General features: G+C 42.9%; 1 protein-coding gene across 1 annotated transcript in view; it reads left to right on the plus strand.

Annotated features, from left to right (window-relative positions):
- Window positions 1–20012, plus strand: part of LOC119433346 (WD repeat-containing protein 36) — a 35765-nt gene that overhangs the window by 13539 nt on the left and 2214 nt on the right. The window contains exons 9-19 of the mRNA XM_037700502.2: window positions 695–844; window positions 2864–3012; window positions 3901–4015; window positions 4847–5012; window positions 5760–5868; window positions 7281–7360; window positions 9077–9285; window positions 10194–10336; window positions 13717–13830; window positions 17532–17616; window positions 18335–18522. Coding sequence (XP_037556430.1) covers window positions 695–844; window positions 2864–3012; window positions 3901–4015; window positions 4847–5012; window positions 5760–5868; window positions 7281–7360; window positions 9077–9285; window positions 10194–10336; window positions 13717–13830; window positions 17532–17616; window positions 18335–18522 — 1508 coding nt within the window. The remainder of the gene's footprint in view (window positions 1–694; window positions 845–2863; window positions 3013–3900; window positions 4016–4846; window positions 5013–5759; window positions 5869–7280; window positions 7361–9076; window positions 9286–10193; window positions 10337–13716; window positions 13831–17531; window positions 17617–18334; window positions 18523–20012) is intronic.

A 20012-nucleotide genomic window follows, 5' to 3' on the forward strand; every position in this document is an offset into this window, starting at 1 on the left:
AGAACGTGACAGTTGGCGCCACTCCGATTTTCCATTCTTGTCATTTTCTCGCTCACAAAAGCTCTGTTCTCAGTACGAATAACTAATTCGTTATTACAAAAGCCTAAGTCATTCAATCTAGCTTGATTTAGTCTTTTTCTTTAGTGCCCCTTGAACTTTTTGCAGCATTCATTTGGCTTGTAAAAAGGCTAGCCTAAGTGTTACTGTAACAGTTACTGTAAGTGTTACTGTAGCTTCCACAAGCAGTTGAAATTCCGGGCAAGTACGTACTCTTCCTTTCTCTTTCCCAGCCACTTGAATATGGATGCGAACAAGGGATGCAAACGCAAGATACCACAATTTGAACCACTTCTCTGTGACAAGGCAGTTTTGTTTTAGTAATATAGTTTTTTTGCTGTTAAGCAGCATGCCACTAGCAGAGAAAAGCACGTCACGGACAATGAAGTAAAAGCACACTAACAATTGAAAGATAGTGCGGACAAGTTCTGCATCATCTGTCGCTTGTTTACCTGCTTGCAGCAACCATGCTGGGGCACTTTGTTTGCTCCTTGAAATTCCACTTTGAAGAAAGGAATGATAGTGGCCGCTGCCTGTAACGAAAAGTGGAGAAGTGTTCATATACAGTGAGGGAGGTGTTTGGTGGGTGATACACTTTCAGTAGCAAGAACTGCAGTTTGTGTCTGTTACACTGCAGGTATGGACAGCACGCTGCGTTCCTTCTCCACTATTGGTGAAAACCTCAACAAGAGCCTTGGCCAGGCGTCCTACGATCGCAAGAAGGCCAAGAAGTATGGTGTGCTCAAGGACCCGGGAAAGATGCCACCTATCTGTGAATTCACCTCAGGTGAGCTCCTTCTCACCCCCCCTTGCCCTTTGACCCTAACCACATAACCCCTCAGCCATGCAGGACCGAGTCTCTTTGCCAAAGAGGAACATGCATGTTGCTGTAACGAAAAATGTTTTTCACAGCTGATGTTTCAACCAAGTTTGCTTGAAAGGTTGCAAGCTCCACAGTGGAGAAGGTTGCTCTGGTACAATGGGCTGGCAAGCATTGTATGGACAGGTGCCTTAATGACTGTGAGAATTGGATCAATGTGCTAATTAGGCTTATTTGATTTGACATTTTGAGAAAGACTGTGCAGAAGATGGGACGAAGAAAACATGCAGACTACATGAGTGCTCTGTCTCTCCATCTCCTATGTATGTATGTATGTATGTATGTATGTATGTAGGTATGTATGTATGTATGTATGTATGTATGTATGTATGTATGATTGCGTTTGTTTTTACCTGTAACTGCAAGTTTCTTGTAACCTTTCTTGTTCTAACTGTGGAAAGAAATTGATTGTGTTCGGGGGCTGATATAGGGTTGTATAATGGTTGCTAACTCAAGGAAGCATGCCTCTGTAGTAATGCCCATCTTTTATTATTTTTATTATTATTATTATTAATAATATTAATATTATTAATAAAGAGTGTTGAAAACTGCAACAGGATTGAAGAGACGAATACTGTGCAAGTGAAAAACTTATTTGTCTTCATATTTTGGGTGTAAAGCTGCTTTTGTCATCCAGATAGCATTTTGAATTGTGCATCCTGCTAAGCCACAGAAGCTGATGTGAGTTGCAGCATTGCAAATTATGGTACTACTTGCTTGTGTGCTCCATTGCAAGTTTTTTTGCTAGGGGCTCAGTGATTGAAACATGGCAGTCAAACACAATTTGCATGAACAACACACACTGCAGTTAGGCAAGTCTTTTGTATTGTGTTCTTCGGATACGCTTACCTACATAAGGGACACATGTTTTGGTTTATAATGGCAGGATAAAAAAGGGGGGTTGACAAACTCCCTTATTGAAAAGAAAACCTATGTGACAATTATTTATTGCAAAGCTAGTGTAGTAAAAGGAGCTTTCTGTTCTTCAAGTACTCAATTCGTGTTGACTGGCAAACCATGTGCAAATGGTGATCATGGGATTTGTGAATTGTGATCACATGATTAAGATATGAACGGAACTTCAAATGCACCTTGTAATAGACAAAAAAATGGAGGTGCGCTAGAAGTACTGTTGGCATTCATAGACTGTCATGGGAACTTGAGGAATGTTATAGTGCCCATGTAAGACGAGTTATTCAATAATATTGGAGTTGAATAAGGCCATATTTACCTGTAGTAGTTACATAACTTATTAATCCGACCTGTGGTTTTAATCAGCTACGTTTAAAATCCCAAAAGGCACCCATGCTTTTTAAGCACTTCCTTTATTAAACTTCAAAATGATTCAAACCTAATCTTCTGTCCTTTTGAGGACCCGGCGTAGTATCCGAGTGACTACGGTTTTTCACTTATGAGCTCGAGGTCGTGGGTTCGATGCGGCGGCCGCATTTCGATGGGGGCAAAATGCAAAAAACCTTGTGTACTTATATTTATGTGCCCGTTAAGGGAACCCCAAGGGGTCAAAATTAATCCAGTGTTGTCCCCCCCACTACATCTTGTCTCATCTAAAATCATGGCTTTGGCACGTATTCTTCTTCTGAGGTCAGTTTAACACAAGTCGAACAGTAAAACGTGACCAAACAGAAGTTTGTTGAAATTTATTAAGAAGTATGCTTTGCAAAATTGTTTTTCCGTCATCGGAAATGGGCAAACTTGTGTAGCATATTAATTTTATGGTACATTCACCAGGCACACCTCGCATGCTATGGGAAAAATCAACTTCTCAAGTTACAGGTTCCATCTCTTGAAATAGAGCCGACCAGAAAGCCTGTTTTTATGGCAATAGAAGTAGGCAGGCTTCACTGGTGAGTCTGGCATGGTTCTGCTGGCTGACCACTGCTGCTGTTTCTCCTCTCTCGGGGACAGAGACAACGCGTGAGAAGGAGTGGGACAGCGTGGCAGCCTGTCACCGGGGTGTCAAGAGGGTGACAACGTGGTCCTACGACCGCTGCTGTATGGGGAAGCACCAGCTGCTGCACGACCGATTCAAGGGAGTCCAGGGTGTTTCCGCTCTGGTGAGAGTCTTTTTTTATTCATGGGCACATTTTGATCAAACTTGCATCACTTATGTATTTTTAGATGCTGATTTCAAATATGCACTCGATTTTCCTATGCAACGAGCAGTTTTAGAAATATTTAAGACATTATTTTTTCTGTGTGGGCTAGTTTGGAGGTAAACTCTCAATGAAATGCCAGTTGTTATGAACGAGACTGGCATATGAACATCATCTTAAGTCACCAGAGTTTTATATGCTGCAAGAATGAACGTCTAGACTGATTTGAGCCAAAGTTTTCTGCAGTAAGGGGAAAGTTTTGCCTTGAGCTAGTGCCAGTTATTAGACATTTAAATAGATGTGAAATGCAGAAATGCTATTTGGTGACTGCAGTAGCAATAATTTCTCACCATGGTAGGCCTAAATATCTATTATTCCGACTGTGCATAACCTCTGGTGGAGGTCTTTATACATTGGAGGTCGTCCTATAGTCAATAAGGGCTGCACCAGCCAAGCAGTGCATTGAAAAAGAAAAAAAAAATGCCATCTTACAGAAGTACGAGACTTTCTAGAAAATGTCCAAGAAGATCCTTTTTGATAAATAGCCATGCAATGCTTTTATAGATTTGCATCGAATTTCAGAGACCATGAAATCGCTCTTTGCTTCTAGAAGAACCATCTGCAATTTGTGCAGAAAGATTCAGCTGTAGAACATAATTTCTTTGTCCATTACACAATCCTGTTTGCCTCCCAACCTTCTACCTTTTCCCTGGTTGTTGATGTCCACATCTAAAGAATTTCTGAGAACTCCGTGTAACAGCTATCGTGTCACTTTGCACTGTATAAGATATGGAACTGTTGTGTTTGTCAACAATATTTTCACCCAAATAAACATGATTCTCTTCGCAGTGTGTGTCTCTCAGTGCGTGTGGGAACTTTGTGACCATCGGCTACAGCTCTGGTCATGTTGACCGCTTCAACATTCAGTCAGGAATCCACCGTATGACCTATGGCAAGGAGCTAGGTAAGCATGCTTGATGGCTCATGATTATAGCACTGTGCAAGTTTAGCTTTTTTCAAGTTTCCAAGTGACAGTGCGAAAAAGTATTCATCCTGAAACCTGTTATGTCTTCTGCAATTCTTCTGTTGTCTTCTTTTTTCCTGCTCTCTTTCATAATGATGTATGCCAGCTTGGCCTTGTCATTTTGAGTTGTGACAAAGAAAAGTAATGAATGACTGAGGTTCTGCCTAATGACTAATGAATTCTGCCATTGACCTCTGGGCTGTTGATCGGTGGTCAAGTTACTCTGCTCTCACAGCACTGAATGCTTACGCATCATAATTCTCACATTTGCAAATAGACTGGTGGTATAGTGAGTGACGCTGCTTTCACGATGGCAGCCTAAGGTGTCAATGCATGTTCACTTCCTTGTAGAAGGGCCTAACTAAAAATTTCGGGAAGTAATCACAAAAGATTGTGGCTCCAGATTAAATATAGCACCCGAGAAGAGATGTCCATTTGTGTCGCACATTGCCATACATTTGGAAATTCTTTGTGCTTTCACTTGTTTCGCGTTCAGATTTCTCTTTGCAAGGAGCAGCGTTGCATAGTGATTTCATTTGATCTGTGGTTTCTTCCTGTATATTGAATTTTTACTGCTGGCCTATTGAATGGATGACAGTCGTGAGTTCAGCACTGCATGTATCCCTTTGCTTAGTATTACTTGCCATGAGCGTCTCCAAGTCATGGGATATGCAACACCAATTTGCCGAATCACATGCTTTGTTTGACTGCCACACTTGGCTGCAACAATGTTTTTTTTTTTTCTTCTTCTTATGACCTCATGATGTGCAGCTCATGAGGGACCCGTGAGGGGTGTTACCTCGGACGCGCTCAACCAGGTGGTGGTGACCGCTGGTGCCGACAGCCACCTCCGCTTCTGGGCATTCCGAGATGGCCGGCAGCTGTCACAGGTCACCCTCAGTGCACCTGTGGCCCGCATCTGCCTCCATCGAGAAAGGTGAGGGGCAACTGCCATCACCGCAAGCTGATTAGTCTCTCGTACGAAGATTTGCATGTGCATCACACACAGGTGCATCAGAGAAGTAAACAGAACGATTGGATATCTTGACCTTGCACTATTTACTATTGGTCATTTGGCGAGTGTTAAAATGTTACCCAGCTGCAGTCCGAAGTAGCCTTTAAGTTGTTAAAGTACAGGAGAAGCTGTATCCTGTTTTGACCCGTCAGACTCGAGGTGATGTCCAACACCGTTTTTTGAGGAGTGTCCTGGAGTCGCTGCAGAGCGCAAATTTTTTGTTGAGGCACTCTAGCATCGAGGCACTCGACATACTAGCATGAATGACATGGTTTTCTTGCGAGGACACTGGACATTCCGGCGGGTGGTGTCCTAGCTCCTAGTGAAGTTCCTATGTACAGTTAAACTGTGATTGGTAATGTTTAGCAGATTCATTTGAGGGGTGTTGTGTTGTGAGTGGGGTCGGCGTAACATTGTGCTCTGGATAACTCACAAGCTGCAGGCTCTCGCCCTGTTCCTCCCCTTCGTGCACATCGTCGTGTTCACCCGTCTCTCGCTGCGCTTATAAATGATGGTGCACTGAACGACATAGCTTTATATCTTTGTAAGCTTTTCTCAAATGTGGCTCTCGGGCGGAGCAGTTGCTGACAAGTCTTGCAAGGCTAGGTCCTCCTTGTATCCTGGTAATTGCATCTGGGCTTTGGGTAAAGCTGTGTTTCTTCCTCGCAGTGGCATGCTGGCTGTTGCCTCGGACGACTTTTCCGTCTGCGTGGTGGATGTGGAGCTTCGCAGGGTGGTTCGAGCATTTGCCAGTTACTACAGCCAAATCACCGACATGGTAAGTCCTCTTCGACCTGTTTTTCGCAGCCGTTCTGCAGAAGTGGCCGAGAGAGAGAGAAAACTTTTGATGGGGTGAGAAAAAGCAGAGGGGTTGGCCGGAGGTGCTATGTCTCCGGCCGGCTATTCTGTTTCCAAGCAGCAGATATCCATGCGGCAGTGGCAGCTTCTTGGGCCGTCAGTGCGGAGGTTGTGCACTTATCATGTTTGCCCGGTTGTAGCGGGCACCATTTTTTTTATGTGGATGGGTCGGAAAATCGTCTCCGAGCTACTGTCTGATATGAAACCGCATTTATGGTATTGAAGCCTACTGCTGGAGCAGCCACTGCCATTGCTATCACAAGGTGGCAACAAAATGGCAATGACTGTACACCAACTTACCACTTTCCTTGCAAAAGCTCATTCGAAAAGGGGCTTTACATACATTTTGCATGATAAGCTGGTGAAAATGGACATGTCGTCTATCGACAGTGACAAAGCTGTCTGACTAATGACAATGGACGTTAAATGGACGTTAAGCGTGAATAAATTTCCACACCTTCAGGGCAAATTCTGAATGTTTCTTTTCTTTTTTTTTTTCTTTTGAATTCAACAACCACAGACATGCGACTTTTTTTTTTTTTTTGCTATAAAAATAATCTGCACATTGTCTTCTAGGTCATATACCAGGGGTAAGGAATTAATTTGCTGCGCCTTTAGCTTATATGTGGGAGTGCATTAGAATTGGGTTAATACTGCATGTACTATATTTTGTTATCCTTGCCAGTTTAGCTCTTACACAATGCTCATGCACACTCTTTCAGCCCTCAGTTGCCCCATTCGTGTAGGTCAATATGTACCCAACTATGGAAACCTAACCTGAAGCATTGCAGCCTTTGTCAATAAAAATAAAAAAAACAAAAAAAAAACACACACACTAGGTTGCATGAGCATTAGCTTGCATCACTCTGTATCCACAGAACGCTTGGCATTAGAAGACTGTGCAGGATGAGAAAGTGATTCTGCCCCCATCTTCAAAGGATTCAAGCTGTGTGGATGCAACTGGAGGTTGACTATACATGGCAGAGTTAGCTGCAATCATATACAGTGGCTTAACAAAGGCTGTACATTGGTTTGAAACTTGGCTTCTCACTTCATTGTTGCATTTAGCTCAAGGCCATGAAAGTAGCATGGCTGTGTAGAAACACAATAGCAAATGCGAAGAAAATACTAAAAGTGGAGTGAAAAACGAAAAGTCGTGACGTCACAAAGCCACTTACCGTGGCAGCATTGGAGTGTCCCACCGCTTCTTTTCATCACTCATGCCACATGATGTTTTAGTTCCTATGAAGAGCCTACAGTGTCACTAGTTCTCTTATTCTAATCTTTTCTGTGTTTTCTTTCCCTGTATTTTTTATTTTTTTCCGCATTTAGACCTTCAGTCCCGATGCCCGCTGGTTAGTGACTGCATCCACAGACAAGCTGATTCGAACTTGGGACTTGCCATCTGGCTGGTGAGTGCCTAGAGTGGCTGTGACCAGCAGCTTGATTGCAGTACTCGCATACCGTTTGCTGCTTTCTGTCATCTTTTCCATCATTCTTGGCAATGCAGGCTTGTCAGCTTCATGTCTTAGTATTGAAAGGAAGAATTTGCGAGCGTAGAAATGGGATTGTTGATATGGCATAATCCACACTAGAGTGCAGAAAAGAACAAAGATGAAAGCAGAGGAAACGACACACAGCCCTGTGTTGAGCTTCGTTTTTGTGCGTGTGTGCGTGTGTCGCAGCTCTCTCGTAGCCTTCCATAGCCCTTACCTCCTGTATACCCAAAGTGTGGCTTTTTGGTGTTAAAGGTAGACTGACCCCCACCAACTTCTTTTTAGATAACTCCATAATTATGATGTAAAGCCTCAATTCCTCGAGAGTGTCACAAATAATTAGTTGCAGTGCCCTTTTATTCAACGTGTTTAAAAAACGCACCAATGGCAGCATGGTTTCGGTCATTAAGTAGGTGACCATTCATGTAACCAAAACCAATCGTGGTAGTCACCTACCGTACTTTTCTGCATATAACCCGCACCCCCAATTACAACAACCTGGAAATTAAAAATCTGCATTTATAACCTGTAGAAGTAACAGCATACAACAACGCTGACATCTTTGCAAAAGTCTCCCTTCGCGGATGCACGACTTGTCCACATCGTATCTTCAGTCAGTGAGAGCGTTGCCCCCCCCCCCCTCCCCCCTCTTTGGCGATGCTGATAACCTTCAGCATTTGCTGCACTGTAAAAGTATGGCCATTGAGCACAGCCCATCACCATCTGAGTTCTAGTTCACCGGCACCGCATGCACTATTTGCTAAATACTAAACACAAAATTGCGACCCGTAAAGAGCTGGAGAATGGGCGACTATGAAGGAGGGGAGAAGGGAGCTTCAACGCGCAAGGGTGGAGAGAGGGTGGCGTTCCTTAGGAGACAACGAAAACTGTGAATGGCGGCGAACCTTGCTTTAAGATGTGGCTTCATGGCAATGCACGCTGCGCTGTCGTGAAGGCACACCTCAAGGGGAAATTTGCATATAATCCGCACCGTGACTTTACTGTTAAATCTAAAAACATTTTGGTGCACGTTATGCACAAAAATACGGTAATACCACAGAAAAATCTAGAGCACATCTATCAGCCCAGTGCACAGGTTGAAGGCCATACCATGACCATGTTGCCAAACGCTGCCAAATTGACCTTTCCAATTGTGCACTTCTCTTGGAAATGAAGCTCACTTCTTGAAGTACACGCAATGAAGGACTCGCTCTGATTTCTTGTCCTATCGAGTGCTGAATGGACTTGGCTTTTAGCAGCAGTGTAGCGTGTGTGTGCACGCCGTCAGTGGTGTGTGGTGCCATGAGACCACCACATCATGTTTCAGTGACATAAATAGCCTCCTGCTTCACATCCTAAGCAACACTGCACTTAGCATGCATTTTGGACTAGTCGCATTAAAAAATAATGTTTAATAATTAATTCATTATTGCACTTTTGAGGAATAGCACTTTTCAGCTATCCAATAAATAAGTAAAAACGAGAGAGATTTTGTGTCAGTACTCCCTTAAAGCTTGTCAGTCAATCAGTTATGAGAAAAATGAGCGGAGAACAGTGTAATAGATATCAAGCACCTCTGCTGAGATGAATAAAAGTTGCCCTTGTTTTTTCATCACGATCTTTGTTGTGCAGCCTTGTAGACTGCTTCGAGGTGCCATCCCCAGTGACCAGCCTTGACTTGTCGCCAACGGGCGAATTTCTTGCCACGGCCCATGCCGACGACCTCGGTGTGTTCCTGTGGGCCAACGCCACACTCTACAGCCATGTGACACTCCGGCCCCTGCCACCCGACTACGTGCCCAGGCTAGCTGAGCTGCCTGCCACGACTGTTGATGACGAAGGTAGTGCCAGAGGGTTTCACACACCTTGTGTGTGAGACCCTGTTGGTCTGTTGCACTTCATGTAGGTCTTTGTCTCCGTGACGTGTTCTGGTCTATAAAACTTGGTGACGGTATTTTGAGGAGCTGGAAAGCTAAAGCTGGCCTTGGTTTTAACCTTTTATGTACAAGTGTTGCCTACTGGTAACACACCAGAACAATATTTTTGTCTTGCCAAGTTTGAGTTTCAAGTACAGATTTTCCGGTTAAACGTTTTCGGCCAACACTGTATGACAGTAAGTGTCATTTGTCGGATTAGAGTAGGAACAGAGAATGAGGTAGAAGCCTGGACGCGCAACTCACTTTATTCTGAAACTGCGGTCAGGTATCACGCAGGTAATGTAGACGGAATGCATTGTACACCTGTTTCACATCGGACGAAAACTGTCTCTACTAGTTCCACACAAGACCACAGGTGGCTTGGTGTGAAACTTGCATCCAAAGTTTGCCCACCTATAGGTGAAAGAGATTCCATAAAATATATATATATATATTTTTTTTTTATTCATCAAATATGCCCTTAACCTTGATGTATTCCACACATTTACATGAAAAATAAGCATTTCCTTCTGGTACTTTTATGTGTTGTCCTTAAAGAGTTAAAACGAAGTGTAGGATCATCAGAGTTGGTGCCTACACCTCATACTAGTGTGTGATAGTAAACACGGGGCTGCCAGAGACATGAGATTCACATAATCACCACTTGTTTAGCTTGTGTACCTTTATACAAATGGGGAGTCTTTGTTAAAGCCACTGGTCGGCAAGGGTACTGAGCCAACAGTTGTATCAATGAACTGATATTTGACTTTGGCATCTGACATTGTTTTAAAGTAGGCGTCTGTTCTTTTTTTATCCCCTGATTTGGATCACAGGTGGCGAGCCTGTCATCGACAACGATGAACTGATGGAAATGGGTGCGTACGAATCTCCCGACCAGCTTGCGCCTGACATGATCACCCTGTCCAAGTTGCCATACTCTCGTTGGCAGAACCTGCTCAACATTGAAGTCGTCAAGGTGAGGCATAATAGGTCTATGCTGCAACTTGACGAAGCTTTGCCCGAACAGAGCCCCCTTTCTTTAACAATGAAGTTGATTTGGGCCCCATATCTTGTAACATTCTATTTTATTTTTCATTTTGCTTGTCAGCTATTGAGCCAAGTGGCTGATCTCAGCATTAAGGACTGCGCAGCAGTATTATACCAGCAGACGAAGGGCATAAATAATGGAAAATGTAATGTAATGTCATAAAATACAGTACTAAATCATCCCTTTTTATGTGTATGCGAAAGCTTGTATATGCCGAACTTGAAGGGGCCTTGAAACACTTTTCTAACTATTCATAACTAATACTAAATAATACTACATCACTGTTGAATTATGTCGCCTCATGAATCTCCTGCCGCAAACATTTTTCAAATCCTCCAAGCACAGGCGAAGTTAGACATACCACATTTCCCAGTCTATAAGATGCAACTGTTCATTCAGTCAGGGATTTTAAAAAATTACAGTGACATCTCAGTTCATGAACGTGGGTCACGTGCTAGCGTATGGGTGTTATTCCTATATAATTGCGATAGCAATGATATGGACACTCCAGATGCATTTCTGCCGTCATGGTCGCCACAATGTTCCGTATAAAATCCAAGGGCGATAACACCGTCCCTGCGCGCCGTATGTTGTATGTGCAAGTGAAAGCGTGCGATGGTGAGCCGGATTGCGCGCAAGGGAGGAAAGCGAGAAGGCAGCGAGGGGGGGATGGTGGGTGGCTTATACTCTGGTAGCAACTGCGCAGTTTGCGCAGTGGCGCGCGCCTTATCTTGAAAGCGATCTGCAGATGCGACGACTTCCAAGTCGGTCAACTCGCGGTCGGCCTGCCGCCGCTTGCGTTGCTGCTTCGTCCTTCTCACGCGGCGCTCAGCGACTCGATGACCAGCCGAACTCGGTACATCCATGCACGCACACAACTCGTAGGAGCTGCCAGAGGAAGTCAACCCAGCGCGCTTCGCGTGGCCAAAGCATCCAATCAGATTTTGACGGCAGTTCTTTCGTGGGGAAAAAAAAAAAAAAAGAATGTATATAAGTCGCATTCTATAAAGCTCACCAACGAAAAATTAAGAGAAAAAAACATTACTTGCACACCGGAAAATACAGTAGTTATCGCACCAATCAGCGGCTTTCTCTCCCCTATCAATTCGACTAGCGCACTGGAAGCTACACATGGGAGACAGCTAGGGAACAATGCCCCACTGGCTCTGTCCAAAAGTTTGAACATGACACGGCTCATGGCGACACCCAATGGCTACGCTTTTTTTCTCAGAGGCCACATGCAGCAGATGCAGCAACGCTCAACTGCCGTGTGTAGTCCGGCAATACAAAGATGAAATGACTTTTCTATCTCCTTAAGATTGCAGGCATATACATTTTTCATTTATTTAACTCAAATGAGCAATAATTGTAATATACTGAGAATGTTCTCGCAATCACAAAATCAGCCAGTAGCTGTTGGTCATCGTCCAGCTGCTTGCTATGCCGCTGCATGATGACATTGACGAAGCGAGAGCAAGCGATTTTTCGCTGCTTTTGACACGAGATTGTAAATTCCCTGTTGCATTTTGCCATAATATTTGGCTGGCATGTTCACAGGAGCCTTGTTAACAGATCGGCAAATTTTTCTCACTATGCTCAAAAGGTGTTTCAGGGCCCCTTTAACTGGCGAGTTGTGTTCACCTACGTCGCGTCATCTGCTCAATGGCCGCTGAATTCGTGGCACACGATGTGCATGCGCAAAGGTCCTAACATGTCATGTATCGCTGTAACGTATCAATTGCCAGCAAAAAGACAACTCTAATCCTGGCATTAATCCGACAGCTACATATGGAACTGTACAGCATGTGGTAATGGCACATGGTACAATGTGGTAATGGTACAATGTGGCACATGGTAATGGCAACAATTGTTACCATTGGTAAACGTAGGGTCAAGCACTGCTGGACAAAACGAAGTGAAACACTTTTGTATCTTGTGGCTGATTTTGAAGACGAATGTCTCAAGACCGGTGTTAGGTTTCCAGCCAAGTGCATGTACACCCAGCGACAAAATAAGCCGGGACATGAAGTCTGAGAAAAAGCTGAATATCTTCGTAGCCTCACAATGTAGCCTGGTATTTGCATTTTGGGCTTCGACTAGAATATGCTAACGATATTGTCGTATACAGTTTTACTTGCTACTGCTACAGGCTACGAAGATATTCAGCTTTTTCTCAGACTTCATGTCCCGGCTTATTTTGTCGCCGGGTGTACCTTAAGCACTGGTTGGCTTCAGTCCTGCAATTACAATTTGTGTGTCATTTAATGGCACACTCTTGTTATGTCTGCAACTGCTGTGGATCTTGGCCAGCAATAATTATCGTCTCTCCTCAAATCCCCAATCTTTAACATGTGGAGACAGTTGCTGCTAGAACACCTGGTATTGACCGTGGGATTTTGTGTTGCAGTCTGACTTTAGCATTCTGATAGAACTGGTCATTGAAGGAAATACAAGCCTAACGTTCAGTTGCTATTTGTTAAAAGGTACACAAAATATAAATATTAGTTGAGGTGTATTAATAAATCACCCTTCTACAATAGAAAAAAAAAAGCAATAGAAAAAAAGCCACTCTTACCATGAGAGGAGGCTTGGTAAGTCATAAAAGATGCAAAAAGCAAACGACAAGTGGCGATACTACCTTCCAAGTTCCTGCACCAGCTCGCTGTGATGTCATTGATTATGATGGCATCTGATTGGGCCCAGTAAGTTTGCTATCGGTAAACATTGACTACATTGTACTCACAAAGAGCCTGAGACTGAACTTAGCAAGTTTCAAGAACTTTGCAGAGCCACAATTGCCCAGATACAATAAAAAATACTTTGATACTGTATTCGTGACATCACATTGATGCACTGGCGCTGGCGTTTCAGTGCGAAATTTTTAAAACAAATGAAACTTTGAACCTCATTTTCTTTTCGAATAAACAGCTTCGAAATGAGCTAAAATAGAGTTTTGAATTAATTATTTATCAGTTAATTATTATTTAATGTCCGTTTAAGTGCCTGCAAGAAGAGGGGCTGGGCTGTCTTCTCCTTCTCTATAGGCATTCGAAGAGGTATTTTTGGGCTTAGACAAATCTCAAGGCCAACAGGTGCTTAATGTTGCACTTGTAGTTTCATAGAGGTCGCAGTGGTGATTGCAGGACCACTAACAAGCAGTTAAACATTCAGTTAGTATCCATCACTCTTGTTTACAATGACCTGAAAAACCACTTACTACTGGCTCAAAGACTGTCTTCAAACGTGTTTGCTTGCCCATCTTGATGTCAATTGTTTTCATTTTGTCCTGTGCACTCTCAACCGAGCAGCAAAGGAACAAGCCCAAGGAGCCAGCCAGTGCCCCCAAGGCAGCACCATTCTTCCTGCCTACAACAGTCGGCCTTGATCCGCAATTTGTTAAGCTTGATGACAAGGAGAATATGGTAAGCAAGCCTCTTTACTGGTTCTCATCTTTAAGTGTATGCAGGCACCATGGCTCTTTTTAGGGGTGTGCAAATTACTAACTTTTGAGGCCAAATCGAATATGATTCAAATAGCGCCAGAATTGAATCAAATAGAACACTGTGTGTGTTTCGAGTAAAAAACAGCTGTATTTACCAATAATATAAGGCTAATGTTCACATCCTAGTATTCACAACGTTGGCAAGTTTCTGTCATTGCATTGCACTTTAGGGAGTGTTGTATATTAAGATTGCAAATGTGGCAGCAAGAAAAAAATAAGCCGCTTGGTCACATACACGAAGCTCTTCGAAGTGTGCTAATTATTGCAGTTTAGCCAGGAAGTGCTGGCTCCCCGAGTGACATACCATTCTCTACTACATAACTTCTCATCCTTTACATCTACTATGGCTGCAGTGATGAAACTTATCTCACTTTTTCCTCCAATTTTTGTTTGGTCGCACACAGTTGATGATTCTGAAATAGTCGAAAACTATTTTAAAAATATTCATTTATACAATTAGTAACTATTCAATTTAAATACCGAATCTAATAGAACAGTATTCGATTCGTTATTTAAAAATTTGGAATATTTGCACACTCCTACACTTTTTATTTCTCGCTCTGTGTTTGTGTGTGCATACATGCATGCATGAGTTGTACACGTGTGTGCATCAAAGAGCATTGAGCGCACTTCGACACTTCTTTGAAGGCACTGGAATAAATAATGAGTATTGAATATCATGTATATAATAGTGAGTGTCCAATTTTTCTGTCTACGTGAAACATACTTCTGTATCCCTGGCATCCACAGACTTTGTTTGAACCGCAGCATTTCACATGAGACCTCCACCCTTGCTTCGTTACATTTCTTCCTCTTTAAATTCTCAATTAACTTTTGCAAGCATTTCAATTATACTTCCTTTAGCTTTTTAGTTTTAGTTTCTTTAGTAAAAAGGAGTAGCCACTGCCAGCATACATCCGCAAAGACTCCTCTGTTTATTTTTATTTAAATAAATAAGACACCCAGTTCAGTAACACCATCAGGAAGTAAAGGAACCTTGAACGCAAACATTGACTCAATTTGGAGTGTTATACTACCCTTGTAGAAACCTGGCAACATTTCAAGTGCTAGCAGACGAAGACAGAACAAGGAACAAAACAGGATGGTGCGGTGGACGGTCTTGTTCCTTGCTTTGTCTCCATCTGCTCATGTTGTACGTACTTCAGGGGTCTCCCCACGGTGGCCGGCAGGGGAAATGCCGCCCACCACTCCACTCCTGGATGACCGGTTGAAATTTCTTGTTTCTCTTTTCTCTGTGTTTTTTTTTTCCCCTCGCTGCAATCCTTGGGTGTTTTTTTTTTTTTTTTTTTTTTTTAAATCACGCTGGGAAATATTAGAAAGGAAAGTGAAGTAGGAATTGAGAAAATCACACTCTTCAAGTGTGCTGTTGACAAAAATTCTGTCTGAAATAAGGTGTCGGGAGGTGCCATCGCACCGCGGAGTGCGCGACTATCGATTGATGCCATTGCAACATCACCATTTTAAAACCATCGTAAAGAGGAGAGATCTGAGCATCAGATAGCCACAGTGCCGAATTTCGCTTGTAGAAATAAAAACTACAGAAGCAAACAAAAAATTAAAAAGCTAGAGCCGCAATTGCTTACTGCTGCCATGCAGACATGGGAAGGCTGATGCAGATTTTAATCACCAGCGCATGTTTTGTGCGCATTTTGACAACGGCGAGCTGTACGTTTCATTGTCCTGGCGAAGTTTGGCAATCGCCGTAGGATGCGTTGCTGGCTCGCGTTAGTTTCATTAATGTGTCCAAAGTGCAGAATTGGTAAGCTTACTTACGGCTTACCAATGATTTTTGTTAATAGTGATGCTTCGAACTCCTTGGAGCGGTAGGCTAGCCCTTTAGCTTAGCTTAGTATACTTGCCGTTAGGATCCCTTTAAATAAGAAATAAACTACTGCAGTAATTTTAAAATTATTAGTATTTGGTATGGCAGAAATAAAGGCAGGAATGTGTGTTTATAAGGTGGTGGCTTTTATATAAGAATAGGGCTAAATTATTTTTATGAATGTTATTCATTCGTAGTCTATAAATGCGCAACAATCATTGGGGTAATGTTCCCCCCTTCCCCCCCCCCCTTTTTTTTTTTTAACTGAGAACTGTATTTTTAAACTGTGGTAATGCCATGTGTTGTCCTCAATAGACTCCGCACTAATAGTGCTAAAAGGTGCAATAACAGAGGAAGAGATGCTGAATAATATTTGTTTGTGTAGCTGTTTGTATCTGTTTTAATGCTGAACAAGGAAGTGTGGCTAGGCACACTATATAATATCAGTTATGCACTGAAAGAACATCTCAGAAGTGGGCTTTCTATCGTGTTGCTAATCCTGCAGTTCGTAAAGTACCATACATATTGGTTATAGCTAGTAAAACTTTTTCATGACTTTGTGTGTTAGACATACCTGTAACAGAAGGTAGCGCAAAAGAGAGCACATGTTCTTCATGCCCTCGTATGTGATTGTGTCTTTTTCGCGCTACCTGCGGTGACAAGTATTGGTATAGCTATTGCAACGCTACCTCCAATACATCCAGCATGAAATGTTGGTTTGCACCAATGATCTGAGATCCACAAACCTTATGACAGTTGGGCATAATCTTGCTCATTTAACTGCAGTAGTACACAATCTGGAGAAATCAGCAGAAATGGTGCAAAGAATGCGAACAGTTAATGATTCATATGGCAACCAACGACTGTAAAAGCTCAAATATAATAACATAATACAAGGTATAATTTTGAGACTGCGAAAAGAAAGAAAAGCTTTTATCTAATTATAATGCATCCCACAGACACTGACCGCACTTGGTTTATTTTGCTTTTGCTTTTATCAGACAACGCATTGTTGGAGAGGTCCACCCAGAGGTACTCAAGTGTACCTGAGCATTTCAATATTTCGTACTGCTTAAAGGCACGCATGGCAACTGTACTGACGTAATGAAAAGCCAGTAGAGCCAGTAAAAAGTAATCCAATTCTTAAGGCAATCGTCATCGTGTTTTGTTGCAGCAGCTTGACGTCCACTGCAAGATGCTGAGAGCATTGCCGCTTTCTGTGTGGTGCCAAGTCCTTGATTGCTCTTTTCGTAGGGCCTCCGAAACTTCATCTCTTCGCACTGTGCAGTTGCTGGTTGCTTCAGCAGCCGGAGTCGCTGTGCGCTTGCCGAATCCGTGGTGCAGCTCAGTAACAGGGGATCGGGACAATGGTCAGATGTAGTAAGCATGGTCATGAGGTGGCTCTACAGTATGCAGGCCTCGGCAAATGGAGTCTGCTTTGGCGTGGCAGTTCGTGGTTTTGCATTTCCGCTTCCAATGCCTGATCACAGTGGCGAGAGAGGTGCCTGCTGCTTCGCACCACGTTTCAAAACCGTGACTAGATGCACAGAATGAAATGGGAAGCTTGTTTGGTACCTCAATACAATACGGGAAGGAAAATCTGCGTGCCCAATTCCTGTGGCAAAAATTTTAAAACTCGGATTTTATACAGGTTTTTACAGTGTATCAGCCATAGTTGCTTACTGCCAGCCATGTTCGTGTGAATGTCGCCCATGCACACTTTAAGTTGGCTAGCTCATCTCCCCGGAATTGATTAGGTTTCTTCGTTCCTCTTCCAGGCACCATCAAAGATCACCTCGTTTGAGCACTTTCAGCTATCTGCATTTGCAAAGCTGCTGAACTCATGTGCAGAATCAAACAGCTGTGAGTGTTTTTGTGACCATTTGTATTCTTACTGTGCAACCTGTTTGCCTTTAAGTAAGCTCTGACTTAGCCCGTTGAATGCATAATTGACTGTTTACAAAGCATGTGGGCTAGGGGAGCTTTTACAACATTGACGACTTCAAGAATTTGTAACTTTGATTGCTTTTTTAATCTTCTGTATTTTCATGCATATAAGCTATCAGCATAGTTTCATGTATATGAGCATCCACATGCAGAGCCAGAAACAGTAAACTTTCAGAAACAACCTTGTCTTGAAGTCAAGTGTTCAATGGAATATTAGTTGGTCAAGTAAGATTATTGGTATAATTGAAGCAGGCCGCCGACCATGGTTAGAACAAAATTAATAAATTTCTGGATTGAACTATAACTTTTTTTTATTGTGGGCAGTTACTTGCTTACTTGTAATGCTCTCCTGAATGTCCAGTCATACAGTTTTCCCTGCTACTTTTTGCTGTAACGAAGTGGAGCTTTATGGTAGCACACTCTGCATTGCCAGATTGAATTTGTGAAGCGAGTTTGCTTTGTTTTCTTTACTGTTCAGTTAGAGTTGTTTCAAGTAACCAGAATTGTAATTGAGGTGCATTTGCCTGCTGGAGTTATGCAATGCTCGGCTTAGCACATCTCTTCAAAGCCTTTTGGCTGAATTGTGACCTATTCATCCTTTCATTAAAAAGATGTTGGCTTTTGTGCATTGCAGATGGCCCAGTATTTCAGCGGCTTAAGGAACTAGGGCCGTCCAGTGTCGACTTTGAGATCCGAGGTCTCTTACCTGAAGCCGGCGGTTCCTCAGAGACTCTGCTGAACTTTCTCAAAGCAATGGGCAGTGGCTTGAAGTCACGCCGTGACTTTGAGCTTATTCAGTCCTACCTCGGCCTTTTCCTAAAGGTGTGTGTGTGTGTGCATGCCTGCTCTGTATTTGAACCTTGCAATTTATCGCATCAATCAATGAGCTTTATGTGATAGCCATGGCCTCATTTAAGTAAAAGTAGAAATGATCTTGATATGTACTGGATATTCTAGTAAGTTATGTCACCTAACAGTGGACGGCCCTGCACCTGCTACCTTGGGTTGGTTACCTTGCATGAGCACGAGTGCATGTTTGAATAGGGTTAACTAAGTATGTACCCTGTCATATGAATCAACAAGAGAAAGTGTACCTAATGTTTGTTTAATTTGTTGACAGCCACCCTGTGAAGCAGCTGCTTACATCACCAATTACAATATGACAGAGGATTCACACTGTCCAGAAACACATTGCACTTTGCACAGCTTAGCAGGGCCTCAGCAGAAGTTTACCATAGTTGTGTGAATATAACACAACCATGAATACAGTGCAGAAGAAAATAATTCATACATAGTTCATAAAACAACAACAATGAGGAGCTACATTACCATATTTACTTGCATAATGATCACACTCGCATAATGATCGCACCCCAACATGCCGCAGCAATATGTCGTGTGCCAAGTCTCGCTTGCCACCTGTCGAATGCTACGCAAACGACTCTTCAAGACTTTCCAAGCAGACTGCACGCACTAAACAGATTCTTAAGCAGATGCCCCATTTCATTCCCTTCATCACTTTCTGCACTTCAAGAAAAGGAAAAGCTACAACCAAACTTGCCTTGGCTTTATTATTTGGTGGCTTTATAATGGTTGTGGTCAACACCGGGAAAAATGTTGCAGTTTCGCCTGAAAGGCGAAGCATCGATTGCGATGGCAAATTAGTAGACAACTATGTATATGAACTAAGGGTAATAGTTTTATCAGCCGTATAAACTTGTAAACATTTTAACTAAGTTAACAAGCATGCTGTCACACGCACACAGGTAAACATGATAACCTCTCGCTCGATGACCGCGAAAACTCGCTGTCAAAACGCTGGAGTGAGGAGGCGCGGCAGCAGGAGTGAGCGAATTGACCTTCATGCTTTCTCTCGCTTTAACACGAACGTCGAAAGCACAGCGCATACGAAGCTACCGGCACTAGTTACACTTGGTCACATCGCAGATCGCTTTGAAGATACGGTGCCCGCCGTAAGCAGCAGCCTCCGGAGTAGAAAAAATCGCCTTCGGCTTGCTCCGGCAGCCGCCATTTTTGTTTTGATGTCCCACACTGCTACAGTGGCAGCCACCTGTCTGTTGTCATCTCGCAGCAAACGTGTTTCGGTGCTCAAAATGTTTTTGTTTTTTTTCCCCGCCGAAAATTTACCCCGCGTAATATCACACCCCTAAATTTGCGTAAATATTTTTGAAAAAAAAAAAAGTGGGATCACTATGCGAGCAAGTATGGTATATATTGTTTGGTAGTATGTTTGGTAAGTATGGTATATATATTGACTTGTTTATCCTTCTTCGGTGACTGCTTTTGCCAGC

Source organism: Dermacentor silvarum, chromosome 11 (genome assembly GCF_013339745.2).
Source record: "Dermacentor silvarum isolate Dsil-2018 chromosome 11, BIME_Dsil_1.4, whole genome shotgun sequence".
NCBI lineage: Eukaryota > Metazoa > Arthropoda > Arachnida > Ixodida > Ixodidae > Dermacentor > Dermacentor silvarum.